Raw genomic sequence first — 24,532 nt, 5'->3', positions numbered from 1 at the left:
TCATCGTGCTAAATTCTCTTAAAGTTTACGCGACATAAACAAATACATCATTTGCCCTAAAACAAAACAATCAAACAACAGCAACAACAACAAAACACCTCTTCACATCCATACAACTAAGCAGGTTACTGCTAACACGACTGTGGTTTTCAATTCCTCGTGTAACACCTCTGCCAAAGGGTCACCTGTACACGCATATATTCAGTACGATCGCTTTCTCATAGCGTTCAACAAAAGTGAAAAGGTTGTACCTTCTGAAATTCATCAGTCTGTCTAGAGTCCTTTCCTGCTGGATCAATGTGTTCAGGTAGAAAGCCACTGCTTCTTGCTTCCCCTGGTTAAATAACAATAAATTACCAGTCTGTTTAATTGTACAATATGAGAATTGGCGAATTCTGTATTGCATTCAATCCCATTGACCATGGCCACTATGACTATACAGCAAAAGTAAGTCACCGACGTTCAAACAACCAAAGCTTCACCAAAGAAGAAAGAAGGTACATTTCAAGCTCAGTAATGAAATAACAAAGACGATTTTCGATGGGCAAAGAACCACGTTCTACCAAAGAGCTACAGACACTCAACAAACTCTCAACGTTTTCAAGAACAGGGCTTTGAACAGTAATTTCCAAACAGCCAAGTTTGAATGCCCTTACAATTCCATCATAAATGTCTTCTAACTGCTTAATTAAGAACCCACCCACTCCTTCGTATGGCTGATTGCTTGGACAAAATGTATTGTACTGTATTTCATGTACAGATCTATGTGCTTTTTTAAATGCACACTAAATATCTCCTGTTGCTCTGCATCTAGATGTTGTGTCGTGACTTTAAGCTTCAGTAACATAGTACATGAAAATCAAATGTAACTTAGAAGTTAAATTTTAATTCACAAAGTAAGCTACGTTTTTGACAAACTGTAGTTATGGACAAAAATGTATCCTAGTTTATGTGTTACGTAAGACAAGAAAATGTACTCGATCGCATCTGGCCAAATTTGGAACCTTTGTTAATTTTTGGCCAAAGAGCCATATACCGTGTAGCACTAAACTTTTGCGGGAGTTTTCAAATTTCGCGGATTGGCGATTTTTTGTGGTTTGCGGGAACAAGTTTTTGTGGTTTGAGATGACTCAAATCTCTGCTGGGAACTAATTGTTGTGATTCTCTGTTCAAGCAGCAAAACATTTGAGTGAAAGAAATTTTAATACTTTCAAATTTTATTGTACGGTGTGTTGAGTCACAGCTCACTCTACTTACATATTACACTGTAAGACCTTATGCACAAAGAGAATGAACGACAACTAAACAAAACAAAAAGCCTAGCCCTACCATGCACAACGAAACACTGTTTCATTAATGCGGTTTAATAATACAGACTAGATACTAAGTTACGCGGTTGCTTTTTCGAATGGAAAATCATCTTAATGTTCTCGTTTAAGTGCAATGTATTTCATCCCTGTGGAGCGGAGGTTTTAATTTGAATGAAGGGAATGAAGGTTAATTTTTGCGGCGTTTTATTTTGCGGGAACTTATTTTCGCGGATTGAAAATTAAAACTCGCAATTTTTTTTTCTCCTCTGTAAAACCTTTTGCATGAAAGTAGTATACGGAATGAGCGTTCTACGTTCTCTGGATCTGTAGATCAGGGTGGATCAACGATCAACCCTCAAAAAGACGTCATAGGTATGAATATTTCAGTAGAGCCAAAATAGTGACGTCATTGTAGGAAACAATGGATCTGGAAGGCTTGCCCAAACTTACCCAGACTGTTAGGGTAGATGCACACTGACAGGTTTTTGACGGAGATATTGATGGAATCGCTCAGACAATAGAAAACTCTTTCCGGTTCATTGATTCCTTGCTGTTAAATTGTGGATGTTGATAATGGAGCGCACAAAGTAATTAAACACACAGAGATTTCACAATATGTACAGAGCGTTTTCATTCACGTGACTACTGGCCATATTCGATTACTTAAACAAAAGAAAGTATTTGCATAAAAATAGAGTTCAATTCCCAGAGGTTTAGTTTGGGACACCAACATGGCCGCCATTTCTTTGTTTTGGGACACCAGCATGGCCGTTGTGACGTCATGTGAAAACACTCTATATCACAATAAAGTTGATTATAGGTTTGATGTCGATGACTGTCCCCCTTTACTTACGTTATCAGGGGTCAACGCGCTCTTGGCTATCAAATCGGTCCATTAGGCACTAATTATGCAAGCATGGAGTGAGCCGAATCCAAAGCGTACAGTTGCATACAAACTCTACAGAAAAAGCCCATGGGACAACCTTTAAAAGTCTACTATTTAGCAAAAACAATAGACGGCTTAAGTTGATAGAAATCATAACCAACACTTACCAGACGTTTCCACCAAAGCCTTTCTGCACATCAAGTAATTTTCCTTCGTTATGGTTGTCTTCAATCTAACTGTATCCAAGTCGAGTTTCCCCTTAATTGCATCAGTAACAAGATACCTCTCAGCTACTTCACTTAGATGACCAGAGAGATAGTCACTCCACAGATGCTCAAGACTTTCCAAGGTAGGGCAACGCACAATAATTTCTAAAGAGCCCTTCCCGATAGTCACAAGGCCCAAATTGTAATGGTCCTCTAGATGTTGAAAAAAGGCTCCAACTCGTTCTAGTTCAGGTGTAAGATTGTGGGATTTCACATATTGTTCTCCTACAGTTCCTAAAAGGCTATAGAGATAGTCCTTCTTTTCATCACTTAGATCTTGGCCACTAACTTCAATTAGAATCCTGACAAAAGTGTCTGAAAATCAACAAAACGTCATGGAAATGAGCTTCTTTTACAACTTTTGCCCTTCATTATCAGGAAATACATTTTCATTAGTGTTAAAAATTAAATCATTAAAGCGAATGTGTAATCATTGTATGAAAATAGACAAACGTTTTAATTTTCGGTGTCGTCAATGAGGCGTTTTACATAGAGAAGAACGGTCATTAATGCGAATATCAGTTCAATTTAATGGAAACAACAAACTTTAAAGAGAATGAACAAACAGTAGACGCTTCTTAATGTTCTTTAACGAGGAAAAAAATTCATTACAACAGAGGTACAGTCAGCGTAACAATCAAGCAAGTCTTAGCTCTATCCTTTAATCAACTCCCCATTCAAACATCGTGGTATATGTAAGTCTGCATAAACCTAAACCACGCTGCACAATTTCTGGAAATTATCGTGTTCACGTTTCTCCTCTTCTCGCGGGGATCTTCAAACTCCCTAACTATCCTTTCACGATGCTCAATTGGGATACGGTCTCGACGAACTCTGCGCTCCATTACTGCGAAACCAGTGTGCACATGCACAGCATCGTTTTTAAATTTAAGCATCCATATAAATCCATTGGGAAATTAATCAGAAACCACGTAACTAAAAATCTTTTGTACTTGAAATTTTATTCGCGCAATGGAACGTTAACCCCAGGTTAATGAATCTTCAGTCGCACTTAAGAATGTTGTTTTCGATAAAACGCTATTCTAATCTTCTTTTCGATGCAAAACTCCTTAATGACTCTGCCACAAATTGAAATGTTTCATCTCCTAGTTAAACTGATTATACATTAATTTTATTGACCAATGTTTTCGCGCTAATGAAAATTTATTTCCTGAAAATGAAGGGCAAAAGGTGTACCTATTGAGTGTTTGTAAATGATTTAGCGTGTGTATATGTGTATATCGAGCTATGATGCATGCAGGAAGAACACGATAGAAGCATTAAAAAGGGTTCTCTGAGAGTAACTCTCAATCCAGTTTTTTTTTTAGATCTCTCCAAACTTCCCAACTACATCGTAATTCGATATACGCACGACAAAATGCATGCACCAATTATTAACAATATTGCCAGTAGCAATGTACGATAAACAACTTGGCAAAAAAAAAAGTAAATTGGTTAAAGAAAATGTGTACAAAAGGATCTACCGAATTTAGAAAGGTTTCAGCTTTTTTGCTGTGCTAAAATCTCTATGCTGTAAATAGCAGTAATTCGCTTGTTGAAGAAAAATATTCCTGGCGAAACAGGTGGGGTTTCTCAACAAGATTATGATGGACGTTAAGTGTACTCAATTTCAAAAATCGTCTAGACACAACTGAAGGAACGCACAATATTTTACTGTGCGGTGGAGCTAAGGTATTGGTAGAAGCATGATAACATGGAAAATAAGAAAAAAAAACCGTCGAATGAAAAGCATTCATTGATTCCATGAGAAGTAAGAGTACCGATTTGGAAGATGAACTTTTGCCCTAACCTTTTGCAGCTTTCTGTGTTACAATTGCTTGATTTCATACCGTAGAGGACTGGGAACAGTTGGAGTATTCGCTGGAGGGAGGTGGTTGCGTTGCCATATTGTATTTCTTCGTGATGGCGACAAAAAACAACAACATCAAACTTGAAAGGAGGTGGGCTAGCGCAACGCGTACAAATAATTTCCGCAGTAAAGGAATAACCTATTATACTTTATCATCTAATCCTGAGCTGCAAAAAGAGTATGCTAAGTAAAGTTCTTATAAACGAAAACGTTAATTGAGAACGGGTGTTTGGCAGCGCTCACTGGAGTACAGGAAGAAGGGAATACAAAAGTCAGTTACCAGATGTTGTTTTCACCCGAGATTATGCCGTAAAAGTGGCGGAAGTGTATTCCAAAAACGCAAGTGTTGAAACAAAAACAAAACAAAAAAATATTGGTCCCCCTCTAAGGTTTCCGTATATCAAGAACTAATACTTCTCATGTACAAGAAGGCTGCTGCTTTCCGCTAACGAGAATACGTTTATTTGTGTTCCAGGACGTTCCTGTGACTAAAAGTGCAATACCTTCCTGGCCGAAAACGACGCATTTCACCAAAGAAAATTCAAGAAGAAAATGCCAGTTTAGAATCCTAGGTCAATAGACTGACAAATGCACTCACTGAGGGGACTAGTTACATCAAAATTTTGTCGAACAGCAGCTTACGGTAGCTCAAACTGAACCGGGCTCTTTTTGTTTTTTGTCTTCTGGGGTCGAGGATAATAACTCTGTAATGAGCTATAACAATGAGACTGGGAGGATAGATAGTACGTTCAAAAATATTTTCTTTGAGGTACACAACAAGACGTGATGACGTCATATGACGTCGTAATAACGCCATGACTGCCAAATCATGCGGCCATCTTGGCCAGGAAAACGCCGAAATCGAAGGACAAGTAATCGAAACCAAAAAAGTAAAACTTATATGAGCTAAAATCATGAAAGAAACGAGAGGGAAAGTAATTTTTCTTCATTTTAAAAGGTGATTTTCCATTTTCTGAAAAAGACTGCCTGTCAAACAATGGTTGCCATAGTAACATTAATGTCAATGAACAGTAACCGACCACGTCCAATTTAAATTTCTGAAAAAAGTCCTCAAATTTCATACCGTTTGTCTAATACTGAAAACGTTACTCAGGTTCAAATCTCTGAAGACAGAACCCCCCCCCTCCCCAGGAATTTTTTACGCCTACTTAATCATACTTAGCTACTTTATTATATCTTTTTTATTTAGAAGAGAAGGTGACCACAAGAAAAGTCGAACCTGGGTCGTCGGATTTCCAGGCGGGAACATTGCCACTAGACTACCGACCACTTAGCTACCAGATTTTGGCTAAATATCCTTACCCCATTACTGGTGGCATGTTTGAGCAGCATTACTCTAATTAACTGGGTTAAGCTGCATTTGAGTGGACCACTAACCTGTATTTGATTGCGACTTTGCCTATGAACATATCTACTAATGTACACCATGGAATGAAATTATACACTGAAGAAGTTTGTGGACTGACGTGTGACAAAAATTTATATTTTGACAAAAGAAATAAAGTGGAATACCTTTCACGTCAAAAGTGGATCCTGGCCCAATGCTTCTCTTTATTGACCCTATTTGGAGAAATTGTTTATTTGTTGGTTTGCTTTTTTCATTAGTTTTTCTTTATCACAACCAGATATCTTTGGTCTGAAAGAACCAGAGTCCTACTGTCTTTTAAACAGGCATATTAGGTATCTATCTGACCATTTCCAAACACACTAGCAGTGCAACTATTCCTAATTTGTGCCTTCACACAATCTCACATGTTAATCACTGCACTATGCTTCTCAGAACGCAAATATCTTAATAGCTGGGAACTGAAAGATTGCAATTGGTTGCAAACAAAATTACATTTTTAGTAAAACGTCATGGGAAGTGTAGGTATATTTCCGCTTGGTGAAGATTCTTCTTCTTACCCAGGCACGTTTGACTAGCAAGTGATCTCAGAGTTACATGTAGAAATCTGAGGGTGCGAAATTGGGATCTAGCCAAAGGATGTATCTGTAGAGTGTTGTGACACAGCATCTAACATGTCAGACTTTCCATATGAGGTTGGGTGGTTTGAGTTCTAGTGAGTCTGGTCATCGCTTGTCCTCGTTGACAAGTTAAATGGGCACTGGTAAATCACAAGTCCATACGGAAACTTTGGACTACCATAAAGTAGAGAGTAAAGCTTTTCCTACTGAATCTGGGTTACCCTTCAAGTATTCAGTGACAACAGGCCTGAGAGCAGTTTATCGTTAAATACAGTTTGTGGTTTGTGGACTGTGGAGTTAACTGTAGCTGTAGAAACAGCTTACAATCCAAATCGAAGAGCCTGGTACAACTGTGATCAAAGTCTTAGGACAAACTCCATTTTCTGTCATCCATATATGTACGCCAGGGAAATACCACCAAACCAACCTCCCCCAATTTTACAATGTTTTGTTATCCTTTTATGTATCCTCCAGACTGCTTCTGCCCAATGTATAAGGTACCCTTTTATGACAGGGAATGACAAACCTCAACCTACATTATGACAGAAATGAGGTTCTGTACCTGAGTCAAGGGTGGAACCTGAACTGCTTCTTCTTTTTCTGTGAGATTGCCTAGTCGATGACTCATCTTCCCAAACTGTTCCAGAAGCATTCTTTTCTTCATCAAGAGAAGGTTGCTTGTGTGAAAGGGGTGTACCAACTGTATCTTCTGTGACTGCGTCGGAGGGGTCTGTAAAAACCAAATTAGATTCTAAACTCAAGATAGGTCAACTACAGTAGCCACGAGAACTGGTAGCATTTACCAATGCAACTAAGAACTTCCTCTTCCTCAATCTCGTCACAGGTCATCTCCTAAATTTTGTGAAGACTGCTTCAAGAAATAGATAACGGGGGTTAATTAGTTTGGAAAGGACGTGCGGTGCTGCGTCGGTGGGGAAGTGGAAACAACTATTTGGTTTTATCAACGAGTTGATATCATGGTAATTTGGCTAATGTAAAGAGAGCTCGCGTTTTGAATGACAGCCCTTCGGCAGAGCGAATGAAGGAATTGTGGGTTGTATGTGGTTTATACAGTTGTCTATGGGTCTACCCTGTTGGTAGGAACGTGGCAATGTAAGAAATATGAATAAATTAGTTGAATGGAAAACATTCCTTGATTCCGTGGAAGCTGACAGCGTTGATTTGGCAGATGAATTTTTGCTGTCAACCAGGGGTATTTGACAGTCTCGTGATTTTCACCTCACAGCACTGTGACTTCTGTGCATTGATAAGTTTGTCAGCAAGGACAATTAATTTGAGATCACAACTTTGTCTGAAGAGGACGAAAAAAGGTAGTCGATATACGGAAAGAACAGATTCTGAAGCAATAGAAAGAAATAAGAAAATAAGAAATAAGCCTTATTTGAGAGTTACAATCCTGACCAAATATTTGAGACAGAAGCCTCTGCGATGAACGGAGACGAGTCTATCCGTGTTATATCCACATGTGTTAATGCTCAACATTGAATCAGAATATGGGGCAGGGGGGGATTACATCAATAAGCGACATGCAGCAAAAATGTTGATTCTGTTGAGGCAAAGTTTAGAGGAAAACTGAGCCAAGTGTCCCTAACTCAGTTGGCCAGGATTGTAGTTTGGCCTGAATTACCTTTGATTAAAATGAAGTTAAGCCCAGAAAGAAAGTTACCGACACTGTAGTATGTTTTCATTGCGTTGGAATGAAATCAGTGGAGGCTGTGAAAAGTTCTGCTAGTTTCAGGATTATTTTGGAGCAGCTTGAAGTTCCTCAAAATTTTCTTTTTACTGGTTATGTGGGTGAACGGTGATGGTGGATGAGCTTAGTTCAATGTATATGACATCTGTTGTTGTTCTTCACTTAGACCTTGGGTGCTGATGAGAGTATTTGAAATAATTTGACCAGGGTGTCAATAATCAGCTATGCTAACAACTGGCCCTCAGATTCCTACTCAGCTTGGAATTCACATATTTGCCTCTTGTGGAAGGAGGAGAAATGCAGAATCTGGAGACAAACTCATCGTCAAAGCAAGGACGAGACACAACAACAAACTAAACCCAAATATTACGTGAACTACGGGAATCCAACCCGTGCCACACTTTTGAATGGCCAGTGCTCTCACCACTACACCATAACCTCTCTCTCACATGGAAAGTTACATGTAATCATTAGCATGCCATGTTTCTATCAAAATTTTCTTATGTGCTATACAGTGAAAAGGTGACGGCTCCAACTGTTGCCATAAAATCACTTTTTCTTTCTTTTGGTCTTTCTCCTTAAAACATGCTCAAACCACGCCCAATCGTTACTTGTAGTTTATGTAACTCCATGGACCAGCCCAGGGAAAAGGTAGTCCAAGGAGCAGACTTAAATACAACTAAAACCCAACCTATAAGCTAATACATGAAGCAATGATAACTAAATTTATATCTAAAAGAAATCAAGCTCCATACCTATAGGGTCAAAAGCAGTTCCTGCAACGCTTGGTTTTCCTTTCGCTTCTTCATCAAGACAATGTCGTTCCTGTGGAGGACCTTTATCTGGTGTGACTGCAGCTGCCGTTGGTTCAGGAGGGGACTCTTCCCTTGCAGTTTTAACCGTGGTGCTGGAAGGGCCTGTAAAAAATTGACACTATCATTCAATACTTTGGGTTCATCTCTAAAACCCTTTATTCCCTAACAGTGATCAGCATCAAATTGCTCATCTAATATCAATGTTTATTTAACCCCCGAGTTCATAAGAATTACGGATATGATCATCCAAGGTGAATTTTCTTGATATTTTAATAACTTCTACCCAGTACTTCGAGAAGAAAAGTATGGGGACAAGATAGGAGAATACGTTCTTTGATATAAGGGGCAAAAGGCTTAAAAAATTAATTGAGCCATGAAAGAATCAGATTCAAACTTAACAATTGGGCAAAAACACTATCAGCAAGAAATAGATATAGATGGTGCCTTTTTTTTGAACACATGAAAATAATGAACGAGCAAATTCTCTTAAAGATAGACAGTATTAAGGCTGCAAAGACTAGAGTTCAAATCAATGATGGTCACATTTCTCAAGTCTACCAACTTATCACACATTCCGACTTTGCAAGGTTTTTGAAACTTTAACTCCCAAGAATGCTATAAGAAACTGAAACATATCCAACGTTCTATTACTATTATTACGATCTTGATAAACAACCAGTCTTTCAGAATTGTACTGGTTAATAGCTTTCATTTTCATTTTAACAGTCACACAATGGGATTTCTGTAACAGACTGAAAGGTTAAAACCAACTGATGCAGGACAATAAATTTTCCTCTTGGAGTTACCAGTGTTTATAATTATAACCACAGGGTGTCTGTTACTCTGCCTGAATTTGCAGTTGTTTTTGGAATGGAAACGATGGAAACCAAGTAACAACTCATACCTTGAACCATTCTGCACATCATTTCCACAAAGGCTTTACATTGTTCCTTCCAACTGTACTTGTTGTCATAAGAAGCTCTCAGAAACTTGATCTCTTCAAGCCGCACTGCATGACTGGCACGGACACCTTCAATTGCCTCTGCCCACTTTGGAGGATCATCTGAGTTAACTATCCATGATTTTCCATAAGGAATGTTCTCTAATGATCTAGCAAATCCAGACTTGCTACCAACAAGAATGGGTAAACCAGCTGACAGTGCTTCAAGGGCAACTAGGCCAAATCCCTCTGATCTGGACGGCATAATGGCAAGATCAACCTCATTCAGTAAGTCTTTCATCTTTTCTCTATTTTGCACAAACTTTCTGACAGTCAGTTGCTCTTTAGCGATACCACGTTGGAGAAGTTTTTCCCTTACCTCTTCCTGTTTTCCTTCAGAAGCACCAACAAAGATCAGATGATAAGGCTTGCTTTTAAGCAGGTGATGAGTAAATGCTTCAACGGCAATGTTGTATCCCTTTAGTTCAAAGTCTTCATCGTCACCACGACCACATAACAACACTTTAAATTCACCACTCTCATTAGGAGCTTGTTTTAAGTCCCCAAATTCCCTGTTAAAAAGACCTGGCGTAACAGTGAAAATATCCTGATTCTCCTTGCATCGTCGGAGATATGAAGAGTAAGAATCTTCCAGCCTCGGTCCAACAGGCACAACCAAATCAGCCATTTCACAGAGATCAACTTCATCCTGGTGTTTCTTTTCACCCTTTGAAATGGGATCAAGGTAGCCTTTGTACCTACTGAGGTCTTCAGGAGCAGTATGCACCACTTGAACCCATTTGCAATTGGAAAAGTAGGCAGATCCTTTTATGAATTGTACTTGCCGGCCAAGCTTCACACCATGGCCAACAACAATGTCCATTGTGTGGTCTTTAGGAGGGACGCCTAACCAATCTAGAGGTTCATAGCCTGGGCGTTTCTTGGCATCAACAACAGTTACTCCATAACTCTTAGCCTCCCTTTTGTCTTCATCTTTACAAACACCCTCTGGCACCAAAAGAGAGACTTCGACTTCCGGGTGTCGTGACAAATGAATTGCAAGCTCTCTGTTTAGTGTGGACAAACCACCAGCTGATGAGGTCCACTCGCTACCAAGTAGAGTTACTTTCAACTTTGCATCCGAAGAAGAATGGGCTTTAAGTTCAGACACTTCTTGAAACATTATTTCAATGCTGACCTCGAAACAAATCTACAAAACAAAAACATGCAGCCTCATAAGGCTTCACGTACTCCTCAGTACCTTTGTTTTTTGTTTTTTTTTTTGTTTTGTTTGACTTAAAATTAGCATTGACATGTACAATATAATGTACAGTACCACAGTGTTTATGCACATGTTAGAATGTAGCGTTAAATACCAATACAGTTACCATATAAGTTCTGTTATGGTCCTCTTTCTCCGTTAAGTTCCCACTCTCTTATTTAGTTACTGGACTAAGAAAATACAAATGAGGAAGCAAGTATGGAGTGAATAAGCCCCAGAGGGGACTTAATAAAGCATTTGCAGTATTTGCGGGCATATCAAAAATATCTTTATTGAGCCTTAATTGATAATTGAAAGCACAATTGTTCTTAAATGAATGGGCAAGACTGGTTGAAGTGCTAGACGCTCGGTCTAGCTACAGTATGTTACTGATCTACAGGTGCTGCGCTGCATACTTGTACATGTATGAAGAATGAAATCCAACATCATGATACACATACATGTACACTGAGACTGAAAATACTTTTCAGCACAAAATGGTTGAAAGAATGAATGTGTGCCTGAGACAAGAATCGCTTTCCCTGGCAGGGACTTTACTGCTTTAGTGTAGTAGCGGCAGTAACAGTAGGGTCTGTATTTAGTGGGGGTGATACATACAGCTGTAATGGTGCCTAACGCTCATAAACATGTAGCCTTTAAGAGTTACATGTGACATGTGGTTCTATATGTTAGTGTCCTTCAAAATGTCCCTCAAGGAAAATGCAATGTACTGACTACAATTGGAATGGAGAGTATAAAGACAGCAAGAGGACACTAGTTCAAGCATTAAATTTTGCTCGTGCTTCTAGCAGATAAGAAGCAGATAACTTGAACCTTTACAGCAAGCAGGCTTATGATGTATGTTGTTGGTGTCTAACTGCTAGGCATTTCTTTATACAGTCGACTCCCAATAACTTGAACCTTCAAGGGAAATTGAAAAAGGTTCGAGTTATCGGGAGTTCGAGTTATTGACGGTAAAATTATATAGAAAATGGCCTGAAGGGAAAGGGAAATTGGTTCGAGTTAGTGCGAGGTTCGAGTTAGCGAGGGTTCGAGTTATCGCGAGTCGACTGTAATTATATAACAAGTATTCAGTGTTAAATGTAATTGTATATACCTCTCACTAACGAAGTTCAAGGTCCATACTGTAAGTTACGGACCAAGTTTTTTTGCCGTTGATTTATGACCCAACCACGAACCACGTGGTCCATAAATCACCAGGAAAAACAACAATCAGTAACTTACAGTACGGACCAAGAAAACGAGATAAGTAAGATATTTATGAAATCTCTGACTTTAATTGGGCGTGTGGGAAAGGAAACTAGTTGAAGTTTAGCAGGCCGTACAGTGAAATACGGCCCACAAAATTGACCAATCACACCACATGTACTAGCTGGGAGACATAATAAATTAATGTATGTATTTGAATATTTCGAATATTGAGGACTTCGTGAAGTTACAACCGTACTAATTAAATATTCAATTTTTTTTTGACAGGTGCTGAAAAAGATAGAGTATAGGTGCGGTTACACTAGACCACTTCTCCAAAGCTCCCCTTGGTAATATAGCTTGGGTTGTGTTCAGTTTTGGTTTTGGTTTTTGGTAATTCTGTTGCTTTTATTACAACCTCCACCTCAAACAGGATGACTTTATTTCAAGAAAAGAACATCACCGACGACAACAAATACACTTTTTCCAGAGCTTGCAGTTTTTCATTTTACATTAAAAATGTTGAATCATTGTTCACCATCATGGATGAACTTGGGTTTTTACGGGACGACAAAAGAATTTTGGTTTCCACGACCCCTGAACGTAGGGTTCTGGGCCACTGGTGGAAAGAGTGAGCCATGTTGTGATTGTTGTCGAGCTTGAAATGCAGTAGCAGGTACGATTTGACTTTACGATGAACACAGCACGTAGACAACACGCAAGTTTTAATATTTGGAACATTTCACTCACTCATGATTGATTGATTGGTTAAGCCATTTTGGGTTCTTATTAACCATAGAAGTTATCTCAGGAACTGTCATGGTAATTCTTTTGTTCTTTTTGACGTATCTATGGAAAATTCCTGAAGGCAATTTCACCCTGGGAAAATCGGACACAAAAAGTTGCTTCCCCGTGGGCAACAGCCACTTACCCCAGGGAAAAATGGCCAGTGTAACCGCACCTTATGTGAAAGAGCTGTTCAACAGGGATAAATTTAAGAAACAGTTGGGATTTATAGACCCAGCTGGGGGTTACCATTGTACCCCATCCCAAATTAATTAATGCATTATACAAACCTGTTAACAGACAATTATGCAGACAACACTAAATTTCCCTGCATACAGTGTGCATTTAGCACGACTTACATATGATAACATATGCATATTTTTGTGATAAATATGACTATTAGTTGATTAATTGTTATTGATTGATATCAATTTATTGTCAGGAGCAGTAGTTTGCACTAAGGAACTTATATGTTGTGTTGCATAACTATAACTATGATGCAGTCTTGTAAATTACTAGCAGCAAGCTGCAAAAAAAAAAATAAAAAAATTCAAAAAAAAAAAACTATATTGATGCAATATTAGTACTGTCAATTGAAGACACTACATGTATTTATTATATAGCTGAACTGGTCCGCGATGAAAAGGAGCATTTTAATTGGCTCCCTGAGCGGTCCGAAGTTTCCTATACGGACCGCTAAGATGGACCGCTAGCGTCAAGTGTTTTGTGGTTACTGTTTCAGTTTTGACAACGCAACGTAAAAACTGTTTCCAATTAACTTAATATAGTAGGAACTGCCGGTTTAAATCGTGATGTCGGAGTTTAACTCCAAGAGCACTGACGAAGGAACGAAAACAAGCTCTGAAAACAACAAACTCGACGAAAAAACCAAAGAAGATTCCGTTGACAAGGCCTCAGAGTACCGCGACTTCATTGAGCAACAGCAGGCCAGAAGCACTACAGAGAAAACCAAATCTGACCTTAAAATATGGGGAAAATTTTGCCACCAACGGAACGAGTTCAGGAATATAGAGGCAATACCCTGGGTGGAACTTAATCTGCTGCTCTGCGCGTTTTTTAAAGATGTAAGAAAGAAAAATGGCGACGAATACGAACCTGGAACTTTGACTTGCCTGCAACGAAGCATCCAGCGTTATCTTAATACCCACGGGTCACAAGCCAATCTCATTCAAGGTGACGAATTCAAGCTATCCCGAGAAGTCCTCAGTGCAAAAAGAAAACAGCTTGTCGTGGAGAGAGGGAAAGGCAATCGTCCACAAGCAAGCCGAGAAGTCACCGCTGTTGAAGAAGACAAGCTCTTTGCCGAAGGAGAATTTGGCGAGCACAACCCGGTTGCTCTACAGCGCACCGTTTGGTGGCTCCTGGCTTTACATTTTGGCTTTAGAGCAAGAGATGAAAGTAGAAGGCTTCAGTGGGGCGACGTCAGCCTTGAAACTGACCCGGACACAGGCAATGAAATGCTGGTCTGGAAAGCTGAGAGAGGCTCGAAGACGCGCCAGGGGCAGGACAAAGCAAGCGGTCACCGAGCATTTTATCCTACTGCTCAAGCTACTGATAACGAGCGATGTCCAGTCAAGTACTATAAGCTGTTCAGAAGTCACAGGCCCATCGAGATGAATCAACCAGAGGCACCATTCTACTTGGCCGTAAAACATCAAAGAAAGGCTACTGATGCAGTGTGGTACAAGAAAAGTCCGCTTGGCAAGAATGAAATCGGGAAGCTACTCACCAAAGCTGCCCAAAATGCTGGTTTGCAAGGACGCGTTACCAATCACTCGGTTCGAAAGACCTGCATTTCACGATTGCTGGATTCAGATGTTCCTGAAAATTACGTGGCCCAACTGAGTGGACATCGAAATCTGAAAAGCTTGGATTCATACAAATCGGCTTCCATTCAGCATCAACGAAGAATGTCGTTAGCCCTCAGTCGCTCATCAACAACCACAAGCGAGCTCCAAGCAGTTGGCAATACACAGGCAACAACTACAGTGGAAAGTACCAGTATGACGACCACAAAAGAAGCCGGATCGGCTATTTTTCAAGGAGCAAATTTCCAAAACTGCTCGTTTAACATCCAGATTACGAATCATGATCAGCCACCGCTTCGCAAGCGCCGAGCCATTTTAAGTGACGATGAAGACGATTGAAATGCAATTTTGACTACAAAAGCTTCAATTTCATCTATTTTCATTCATTCCATAGTAAGTCTTTCTCAAAAGTTGACACTTTTAAACATTCAACACGTTTAAGAAATGCATTTTCTTCGGAATCTCAAATGAGCTAAATTTTCATTTTTCGAACTTTTTCACTTCGATTGACGAGACATGTCAAACTTTCGTGTCAAACCTTGACCAATAAAAAGTCGCCTTTTCGTGCGCGAGCCAATCAGAATTATTCCACGTGGTTTTTGTTTGTGAGTACGCGTCAGCATTGAGAAGGCTTTCTTGCACTTTTTCTCGCACAACTTGATCATAAACAAGTTTCACGCGGACTAGAAAGCAACAAGCGGGAAAGCCTATATAATAAAAACCTTATTGAACTAGCTTGTTCGGTCCGTATTGGGAAAATATTGGTCTCGTCCTTTTTTTATAAGTTTATGGACCTCGCCTTCGGCTCGGTCCATAAACTTGCAAAAAAAGGAACTCGACCAATATTTTCCCAATACGGACCTCACGCTAGTTCAATAACATATATATACAATGTATGCTTAAAGACGTTTTGCCCTAACTGTTCCAAAATCCATCAATACATGACATGACTTCATGATTCAATAACTCACACAACCGTTACATGCAGAGTACACTGTAAGTTTCATCTTAAAACAACAGCTTCTATTACTAGAAAGTAGTAGCAGCTTCTGATCTGAATGTAACAATATGACATGATATAAAAACCAAATAATATACTGAGTCACTGAGATGATGGGAGAGCTACGTACACAAGTGGAAAGTGCAGGTATACCTTGATTATTAGTTTGACTGAGTGAAAATGGTACATTAATTCAGCCTAGGGCTACAGTGATGGACTCAAATAAAGGATTATTACTAGAGTGGGTGCACTGCCATAGCAATGGCCAGCAAATTAAAAACTCTGGTTATTTACATTAAAGGGTTGGGACATGTCAGGACAAACATTGGTCTGTAAGCTTATTGGAGAGAAACCTTACATATGGTTGTTGGTTCCATAAAATAATATCCATACCTCAAAGGGAATTTTTTTCATTAAGATCCCCCAGCCCCCAGGATTTTCCATTCCAGAGGCTTTTCACAATCTCCCCCCACCTAGTTTATGCTTTGTTGTCAGATTAACAAAGGCCAAAATACTGAGTCAGCTAAAAAGAAAAAAAAAAGCAGAAAAACAGTGAAAAGAGAAAAAACACACCCTGCGTCCTAACTGATTCACTGCTAGGCCACATGAATAAATCCAGGCACTTTTCAGTGAAAGAAAAACTTTAAGAAAAATTTGACATGAGAAAGTTTAATTATGTTCTCAGCACTTACTCGAAAAACTGGAAGAGGATGATATCCTAAGGGCAAGCAGCAAAACCATAAGTCATGAGTTGCGCACACAGGCAGCAAAGTGTGGAGTAGCACTGTGGGTGCCAGGAGGTCTTCCGGCACCCACACTACTTGCAGCTAATGGCTTTGCCTCTTGACCCTTGCATTGACTCAGCCCTTGAATTACAAAACCATTTATGACTTGATACTGGTAATTACATATATTAATACTAACTGAACTTTAGCAACAATACACTGCAGTTATCAGGTACTGACATTAATATTGACTATTCTGACTAGCCTGACTATTGACTATTTAGACTAGCCTGTTCTTGATCTCTTGGGAACTAATTCTTTTGCTAATAATAAGTGTATTATCATTAGTGTCTCACGATGTAGTCACTTTGAGTTGTAAATGGCGACGTTTTGACTGCTTATATACTACTAGTCTTCGTCGGGCAATGAGGTCGACTGGTTATGCGGCACCATTTATATCATGATGGTCGGCTGTGATTGGTGCATTTCAATCTTCATTGTTCCAGCAAGAAGTAGTGGACCTCATCTCCTGATGAAGACTAGCAGTAAGCAGTCAAAACATTGCGATTTACAACTCAAAGTTACTATATATCATGAAACTAATAATACACTTATTATTATTGTATCCACCAAGATGAACAAGAACAACCTTTTTCTCGACATTAATTCTTTCTTTTGCTATTCAATCTTTTAACCTCCAGCAGAACTGTCAATCTTTATCACTCTGATTTACAACTTCTACACAGAAAATTTTATCTGCTAAATAAATGGCATGACTGAACAGGGACCTGTTAGCAAGAACATGTATAATGTGCATAATTACAATATTCAGTTTGAAACCAGACAGACAAATTATCCAGTAACCAAATTTAAATCATCCCAACTATTCAACTTTAAGTACAATGTAGCAATTAAAAATTATTATGCTAATTATGTAAGACACTGGAACTAGAATTATTTTTTTTTATCTTAATCTATGACAATTGATTCTCCACCTTCTCTCTAACTGATCATAAAATTGTCACTTAAAGGGATTTTCAGTTAAGTGTCAAAAGTAATTCGTGTACAGCATACTTTGATATTCTGAGATTGCTTAGCAAAACTCCTACTACATTCTCAACCAAATCACAAACAAACAAAAATCAATTGTGCCTAATATAACAGCTGCATATATTTTCCTGCACTTGGTGCTGTACATGTATGTTTTTTTTGTTTTTTGTTTTTGTTTTTTTTTAATTCAGATTGGTTATTGTGCTGTTTATGTCTGCTGTGAATGGCCAGAGTAATTGATTTGGTTTTAGTTCTGACACTCAATTGTAAACAGCCATTGTTGTTACAGTATGTTAATAAAGTGGTATAAAGCTAAGTTTAAAAATACATGTTCAAGCCCAGCACTGAGCTATATATGTTGTGTCATAAGTACGTCTATTGTGTGTCTGTTACGTTGTTGTCAATAAGTTGTTTGTATGGCACAGGTAGTTGTAGTCAACGGTTGAGTGGCCACTCCACCGTTGCCTACAACTACCTGCACCATACAAATGACTTTTTGACAACAACAACGAAACAGACACACAATAGACATTTTACTAACAATAGACCCAAGTAAGTAAGTTTAAATTTGAGTCAAATTATTGAAATATGAGGTAGAAATCACTTACCTGTCAGGTTTGTATGGCCCTTTTTTATGTCTGGAAATGAGCTTCAGTCAGAAATTCAATAGGGCTGAGCAATTCTCTCACCTCAAGGGCCGAGTAACTTTACTGGTGAAGGAACAATCAAAATGTGAAATTATTACCTTCTCCTTAAACAAAGAATTAACCTGCCTGCTTGCAAAGAGAACCCCTTCCAAACTAAAAGTGAATTGAAGAATGCCAGCGGTGCAACTTGACCTTTTAAACTTCCTAAAAAATTCAATTTAACTAACTGAAGTCCAATGCAAAGTCTTGCAGATCTAGATCTTTATGTGGCAGTTTTCTATTACTTATTTCTAAGCAACAGTTGTTCTCATCATCAAATACAAGGTCAAACTTGTCAAACCCAATATTTTTCTGAGACAGATACAAAAATGGCATTTGCAGTGTACACATTTATGTTCTCCAGATATCTATGACCAGTTGCCATTATTAGGCTTAGTGGTGCTGTCATTATGTACAATATTTTTGGACCCCCCCCCCCCCCCCCACCCCCAAGCAATGTTGATAGCCACTGCAATCATTCAGACTGTACATGTATACAATTTTTGTAAACACAGCAACATGACAACATAGCATGGGGGCAGGGGGGGTCATTCATGTTAAGTTTTGGAAATCATCCTATCATTTTTGCCTAGAGCCCAGTTGTTCAAAGTGCAGATAACTTTATCCAGCAGATAAGATGCTATTCAGTGGATAAAATTCATTGTTTGGAGTACAATAAATTATTTATCCGCTGGATAGCAATTTATCGGCTGGATAGAGTTATAAGCTCTTCAAACCAAGTCCAGGATTGTAGATAAGTTACATTATACATGCAAATCACATTGCTTTTTTTCCAGCTCTGCTTGCATTAAACCATACAGCCTTGATATGGGAATTTATTCAATAATTTTCCAATGAAAGTGCACATGGGGCCGTACAGGACACATAACAGTATCTGATACTTTCTAATTGGGGAGAGTAGTTGGGTGTGTTGTCCTTGGCACAGCAAGGGTATTTTGCAGAACACTGGATCCGGAATGCTGAACGCCAAATGCCGAATCCATAGTAGTCCTATAATGTCGGATGTCTGCCATAACAACAAGTAAAAGCTAACCGTCTGTATAATCAGTGCTTAACCCTTAATAGTATAGAAAAGTGCTTAGACCTAAATAATATTGTTCGTTGTTTTTCCGGCAGGGGTATTATGCAGAATGCTGAATGTCGCATTTTACACCACCTATAACAGTTTAGCATTAAGCAACTGATGAAGTTATTTAGGTCTAAGTACTTCTCTATACTGTTTAGGGCTAATCACTGATTATACAGATGGTTAGCTTTAAGTTGTTGCTATAGCAGCCATTGGATAAAAGGACTTCTATGGATTTGGCATTCAGCATTCGGCGTTTGGCGTCCTCAAAATACCCCTGCCATCACTGGCAAGCACAAATGTTTGATAAATGATTTTTAAATAACAAAATCAGAATGTCACAGGTTTCAAGATTAAATTGAGCATAAATTGGTATCAACTGCAATCAAGCAAAATAATACTTGATCGGTTATAAAAGTTGCTTGATTGATTGTCAGTTATTACCCCTTACAGTATAATTTGGTCACTGATAGGTCGCTTAATAAAAACGTTTGTTGATGTTAATACATGTACAAAGCAATAAGCTGTGCTGAGTTTACTTTTAATGTGTAGTTTTCTGTTGATGATCTCAGCTGTACTTAGGACTCTAACTACATCACTCATACCAGGGGGTATGCAAGTGAAAAATACAATTTAGCTTAATTCATGCTAAAGAATTGAGAGCTAGAATTCGATCTAATCTTCAACTTACTACATGTATGTTGCCAGGGTTATACAGTCCTTGATCTTGAAATGTGCTTCAGAGTCTGATAAAATCTTTTCCGTCGAATCTTTTTCTTCTCCTCGGAGGCGGAGTACCTTTCCTAGTAAAGGGGCGAAACGTCAAGTGTTAGTTTCTTTTTACATCTTGTATGATCTCAAAGTCGAGAAATCCTTAGTCTGCTAAACCGGTCCAAGTGAATCGAAGGATCGAATGCCAAATCTAAAATTGCAAAAACATTTAATTGAACTTACTAACATTAAGCAAAGCAAAGATTTGCAGCTCTTAATCTTTGTCCGGCTGTCTTTTTTCACTTGTTACTGGACAACAGTTCTCCTCATGTGCACGGTCAATCGATCAGCAAACTTCTTTAAAACGCTTCCATAACCAACTGCTGCAGTGTGATATCCTTTTCAATCTTTTGGTGTCTTCTCAAACGGTGTACTACCGGTTAAACTAATCTCTTCTTTCGGTTGGACTTCCTGTCTGTGTTTCTCTGTCCTCTAGCTCTGGACAGCTTCGTCACTTAAATCAGACCGGATCCAGTATTATCAGACACTACCCAGTTCGGCGCCATCTTGAAACAAATCGAAAACTTCCTTGGAATCCCAGGGGCCTCTCAGCAGTGAGAGATCTGGGTACGAATACGTAAAAAGCGTCTGGTGTGCCGTCTGCGGTCTGGACGCGTGACGCGTGACGACACTAAGAACGGCTGCGTAGGAGACTATCTGCGGTCCGTCTGGCTGTGGTAGTGGGGGGCTGGGTACGGCACGGTCGGCTCGGAATTAATTGTAGAGGTGCGCTGAGACTACGGTAATAGAGGTAATATGCATTGGGATTACGTGCGTAGCACAACCGGGTGTATTAAAATCTTAAACAATCGAGGAAATGATTGCTGTTGAGTTAGAGGAGGGTTCAAATTTTCGTGTAGTATTTACCAGGTAAAAACAAGAAAACGCTTGCAGCTGGAATTCTATTGGGATTATACATTCATCCTTTTTCTTTTAATAAGAAAAGTGAACCAAAATTTCACGAACTTATGAAGAACAAACCGGGCTGAAAGTTAGAGAGAACGTTTTTACTTAACTTGTTTCAGAACTGAAAGAAAAGTTCGGACAAAGTAAAATGCACGAGACTGCTTGAAAATATACTACAGAAAAAGATATATAGACATACACAGAGTATTCAGAACTGTTTTCTTACCATCATTTTTGCCTGAAACCTCAACCTCGTTCTCAGAGCTTTCCCTTAAATATTGGGAGGGGCACTCAACACAATTTTTAAGTGAAGAGCCCTGGGCATGAGATTGGGGTTGCCTGAAATCTGTAAAATACTTAACAAATGTTTAGAACGTTTTTACCCACTAATAGCCAAATTTATTCAACAAGATCAACAATCTGACAAAACATAGACCTGCAGCATTGTTGTCCCCTGTTAATGTTGCCTACTGCTTCTGGTATCGCCAAATATCGACGACGTTTAGATCCAAGCCATTCACCTCCCCCCAACCCCACCCCTTTAAAGGTGTGTTCTCCCGGCCCTAAAATTAGTCTGTGCAAAGTTGTTAGAGCAGCAGTTACCATTTTTAGACATGTCGATAAACAACCACCACTCTCCTTCTTCCATCACCACTGTCCATAGATAGAAGACCATCATGAATCTCCTGATCTGAGCGGAACCCAAGGTTTGACAAATTTGAGCTGATTCAGACTTTAGTGGACATGGCTTCAAATGGAATAAAAACACTTGGATCAGTGGGTTTCCTTAAAAGATCTTCGTGGGTAAAAGCTGTTTACCCGACCTATCCGGATGGCAAAGCTTATTATCTTGTATGTTGATGTGGCTGAATGTTCCGGTCGCAGGCATACGCGCGGGATAAGAACCACGCATATTTAAGTTCCCCGAAGTCCACAAAACCGAATAGAACACAACTCGTTTCATAAACAAGCGGTATTTAACAATCAGAACATTAAGCTTGTTTTTCCTCTCAAAGTGCTTCTTTCGCGCGTCATTTGCAGATATGTGGATACTGACTGTCAATGGACCCTTTGCAGCTAACGGTCACGTCACGGTATCCACCATGCTGGGACGCAAGCCATGCACTGGGACATGCAAAACCAGTCAAATTTGAATTTTCTTTATTTTGCATGTCCCAGTGTGTAGCTTGCGTCAGAGCATGGTGGAATTTGTACCATTTGACCCTTAGCTGCAAAGGGTCCATTGCTACTTTATCTACAAGCATTCGCAAACACTTTTCTTCTGGCTTCTGAAGCAGATCGCACGACTCTTTTACTATCATTGGCTTTACTGCCACCAAATTTCATCTTTAAAAAGTCATGCATGCACGTTAAATTAACCTGTGTTCAGCCACCCCTCCCCTCCCGAATTTTCTTGAGGGGAGGGGGCGGCTGAACACAAGCTACTTATCTCGTACTCACATATCCCACGGTTATGCGGAAGGGAGATCTTCACATTTTCAAACCTGCAGTAGGATCTGGGTACGAGATTAACAGGCTGCTATATGAAAATTCCTATATTTTATTGGAGATGAAAGAATCAATAAATGAGAGACTAATGCAGTCATGAAGGCGACCTCAGAAGGCTTGAACGGGATTCCAATCCCCAATCCCTAGGGCTCTATCAACTGAGCCGTCGACCGCCAAACTGCCTGAATTTTTTCAGGCTTTCTTTTTTTCTAGAGACTGAAGTTGCGTACATAATTGCGATTTTCTCTCATTTATTGATTCTCTCACTCTCCGTCCAAATATATGTATTTTATATTCCCTTACATCTCTTCTAAGTGTATACAATGAATTACGAATTATGACCAGCTCCCAGTTGGCTTGATAGCTCAGTTGGTAAAGCACTGCACCGGCATCGCAGAGGTCATAGGTTCGAATCCCGTTCAAGCCTGAATTTTTTGCAGGCCTTGTTTGCGTAGTTGCATAACTGAGTTGCGTACATAACTGCGACAGTTCAAAATATATGTAGTTCATATGAGTCACTTCCATCTCTTCACCTCTGTGTTAATTGATATCACCCCGATCAGAATTGGCAGTTTTGCTGTTTCACCTCGGTATATTAATTTGCTGTTCTTACAGTAATTTATTTGATTAATCAATTGCAAGGGTTGTTTTGCTATTCAAACCACACAATCAAATTAACCCTCGGGTTTAAATAGACTGTGATTTATTTTTCTGTTACTCAACTCGACGGCGTGTTCAGTGGAGCTCGGTTAAACAACCAGCGACAGGTCATGCGTTTCACGCCCTGAAGGTCTGCGTTCCATAACAGCACAAACCATCGTCAGATAGTAGAAACAGTTACTCTCTCGTTATCAAAGGATCGCAAACGCTGCGCTTCCATACGACCACAAAAGCTGTCCTCCATGCGTTCGTTTTAAGGCCGGTTTGCACGCCATGATTTACCGACCCGACTGTATCAGAGCACAAATCGTATATACGGGTATTTAGACACCGGGGTCAGATTCACGAAGCCCTCCCAAGTTATGATGTATCCTGAGTATTGTTTTCTTGACAAACCCTTATTGTTGGAATAACAACAGACTATTGTTCAGAAACATACTTAACTTAGGAGCGCTTCGGAAATCTGTCCTCGGGACTTTATTGATTTTGAGTTTTGATAGGCGTGGCGGTTTCTATGAGAGTGTCAGCCCGACCTAACAAAAAAAATCCGTAACATAACAACTGATCTTCTGAATCAGACCGATATTCATCTTATGAATCGGCTGTAAACAGACAGATCGTAGAGTGCAAACCGCTGCCACGAACATTTCACAAGTGACATTTTTTCAATTCCTTATTGTACAAATTTCAACTCGTGTACGTGCGGTTGGGACATGATCCTTCTGCGATAGAGGGCCAGACTGCTAACATCTTGAATTTGCGAACGGGACTTTGAGCGCGATGCTCAACAAGTTTGCCTACAAATTCTAAAGGTCTCTGAAGAGTCTCTTGGCTGAGACGAAACGCCGCGTCAGACTAGCCACGAACATTTCACAAGTGACATTTTTTCAATTCTTTATTGCATAAATTGAAACAAGGCTGATAAATGAGAAAAAGAAACTAATTTATTGAGGTGGATGTACACCATGTACAGCGGGTAGTTGACAAGATCTTGTTCCAGAAAGCATTCCTAAACTGTTACGTTCATTCCATGCACAATCAAGAGTACTTCAATGTAGGAATGCAATATACAAAATAGACAGACACTTGTTTAAAAACTTATACCTTTAAAGTGGAAATCCACTTAGATAAGTTGCCAGTAGACATGTATTCCATTGAAATGCAATAAAAATTGATATGCTGCGCGGAACAAAATAGAATAAAAGACTTGTTTTCTCATACATATAATAATATATTTTTTTGGGTAATCGCTAAAAAGTACAAAAA

General features: G+C 39.3%; 1 protein-coding gene across 1 annotated transcript in view; it reads right to left on the bottom strand.

Moving 5' to 3' along the window:
- Positions 1-24,532, bottom strand: part of LOC146455530 (uncharacterized) — a 105,878-nt gene that overhangs the window by 50,988 nt on the left and 30,358 nt on the right. The window contains exons 3-8 of the mRNA XM_085094222.1: positions 9,752-10,997; positions 8,788-8,949; positions 6,881-7,048; positions 5,866-5,913; positions 2,364-2,777; positions 252-334 (exon numbers count right to left, since the gene is read on the bottom strand). Of these exons, the coding sequence (XP_084950348.1) occupies positions 252-334; positions 2,364-2,777; positions 5,866-5,913; positions 6,881-7,048; positions 8,788-8,949; positions 9,752-10,970 (2,094 nt within the window). The 5' untranslated portion in view covers positions 10,971-10,997. The remainder of the gene's footprint in view (positions 1-251; positions 335-2,363; positions 2,778-5,865; positions 5,914-6,880; positions 7,049-8,787; positions 8,950-9,751; positions 10,998-24,532) is intronic.

Source organism: Pavona decussata, unplaced genomic scaffold (assembly GCF_977016875.1).
Source record: "Pavona decussata unplaced genomic scaffold, jaPavDecu1.1 SCAFFOLD_273, whole genome shotgun sequence".
In the NCBI taxonomy this organism is placed as follows: domain Eukaryota; kingdom Metazoa; phylum Cnidaria; class Anthozoa; order Scleractinia; family Agariciidae; genus Pavona; species Pavona decussata.
Note: the sequence above shows the minus strand (reverse complement) of the source record. Positions and strands in the feature narration are given on the sequence as shown.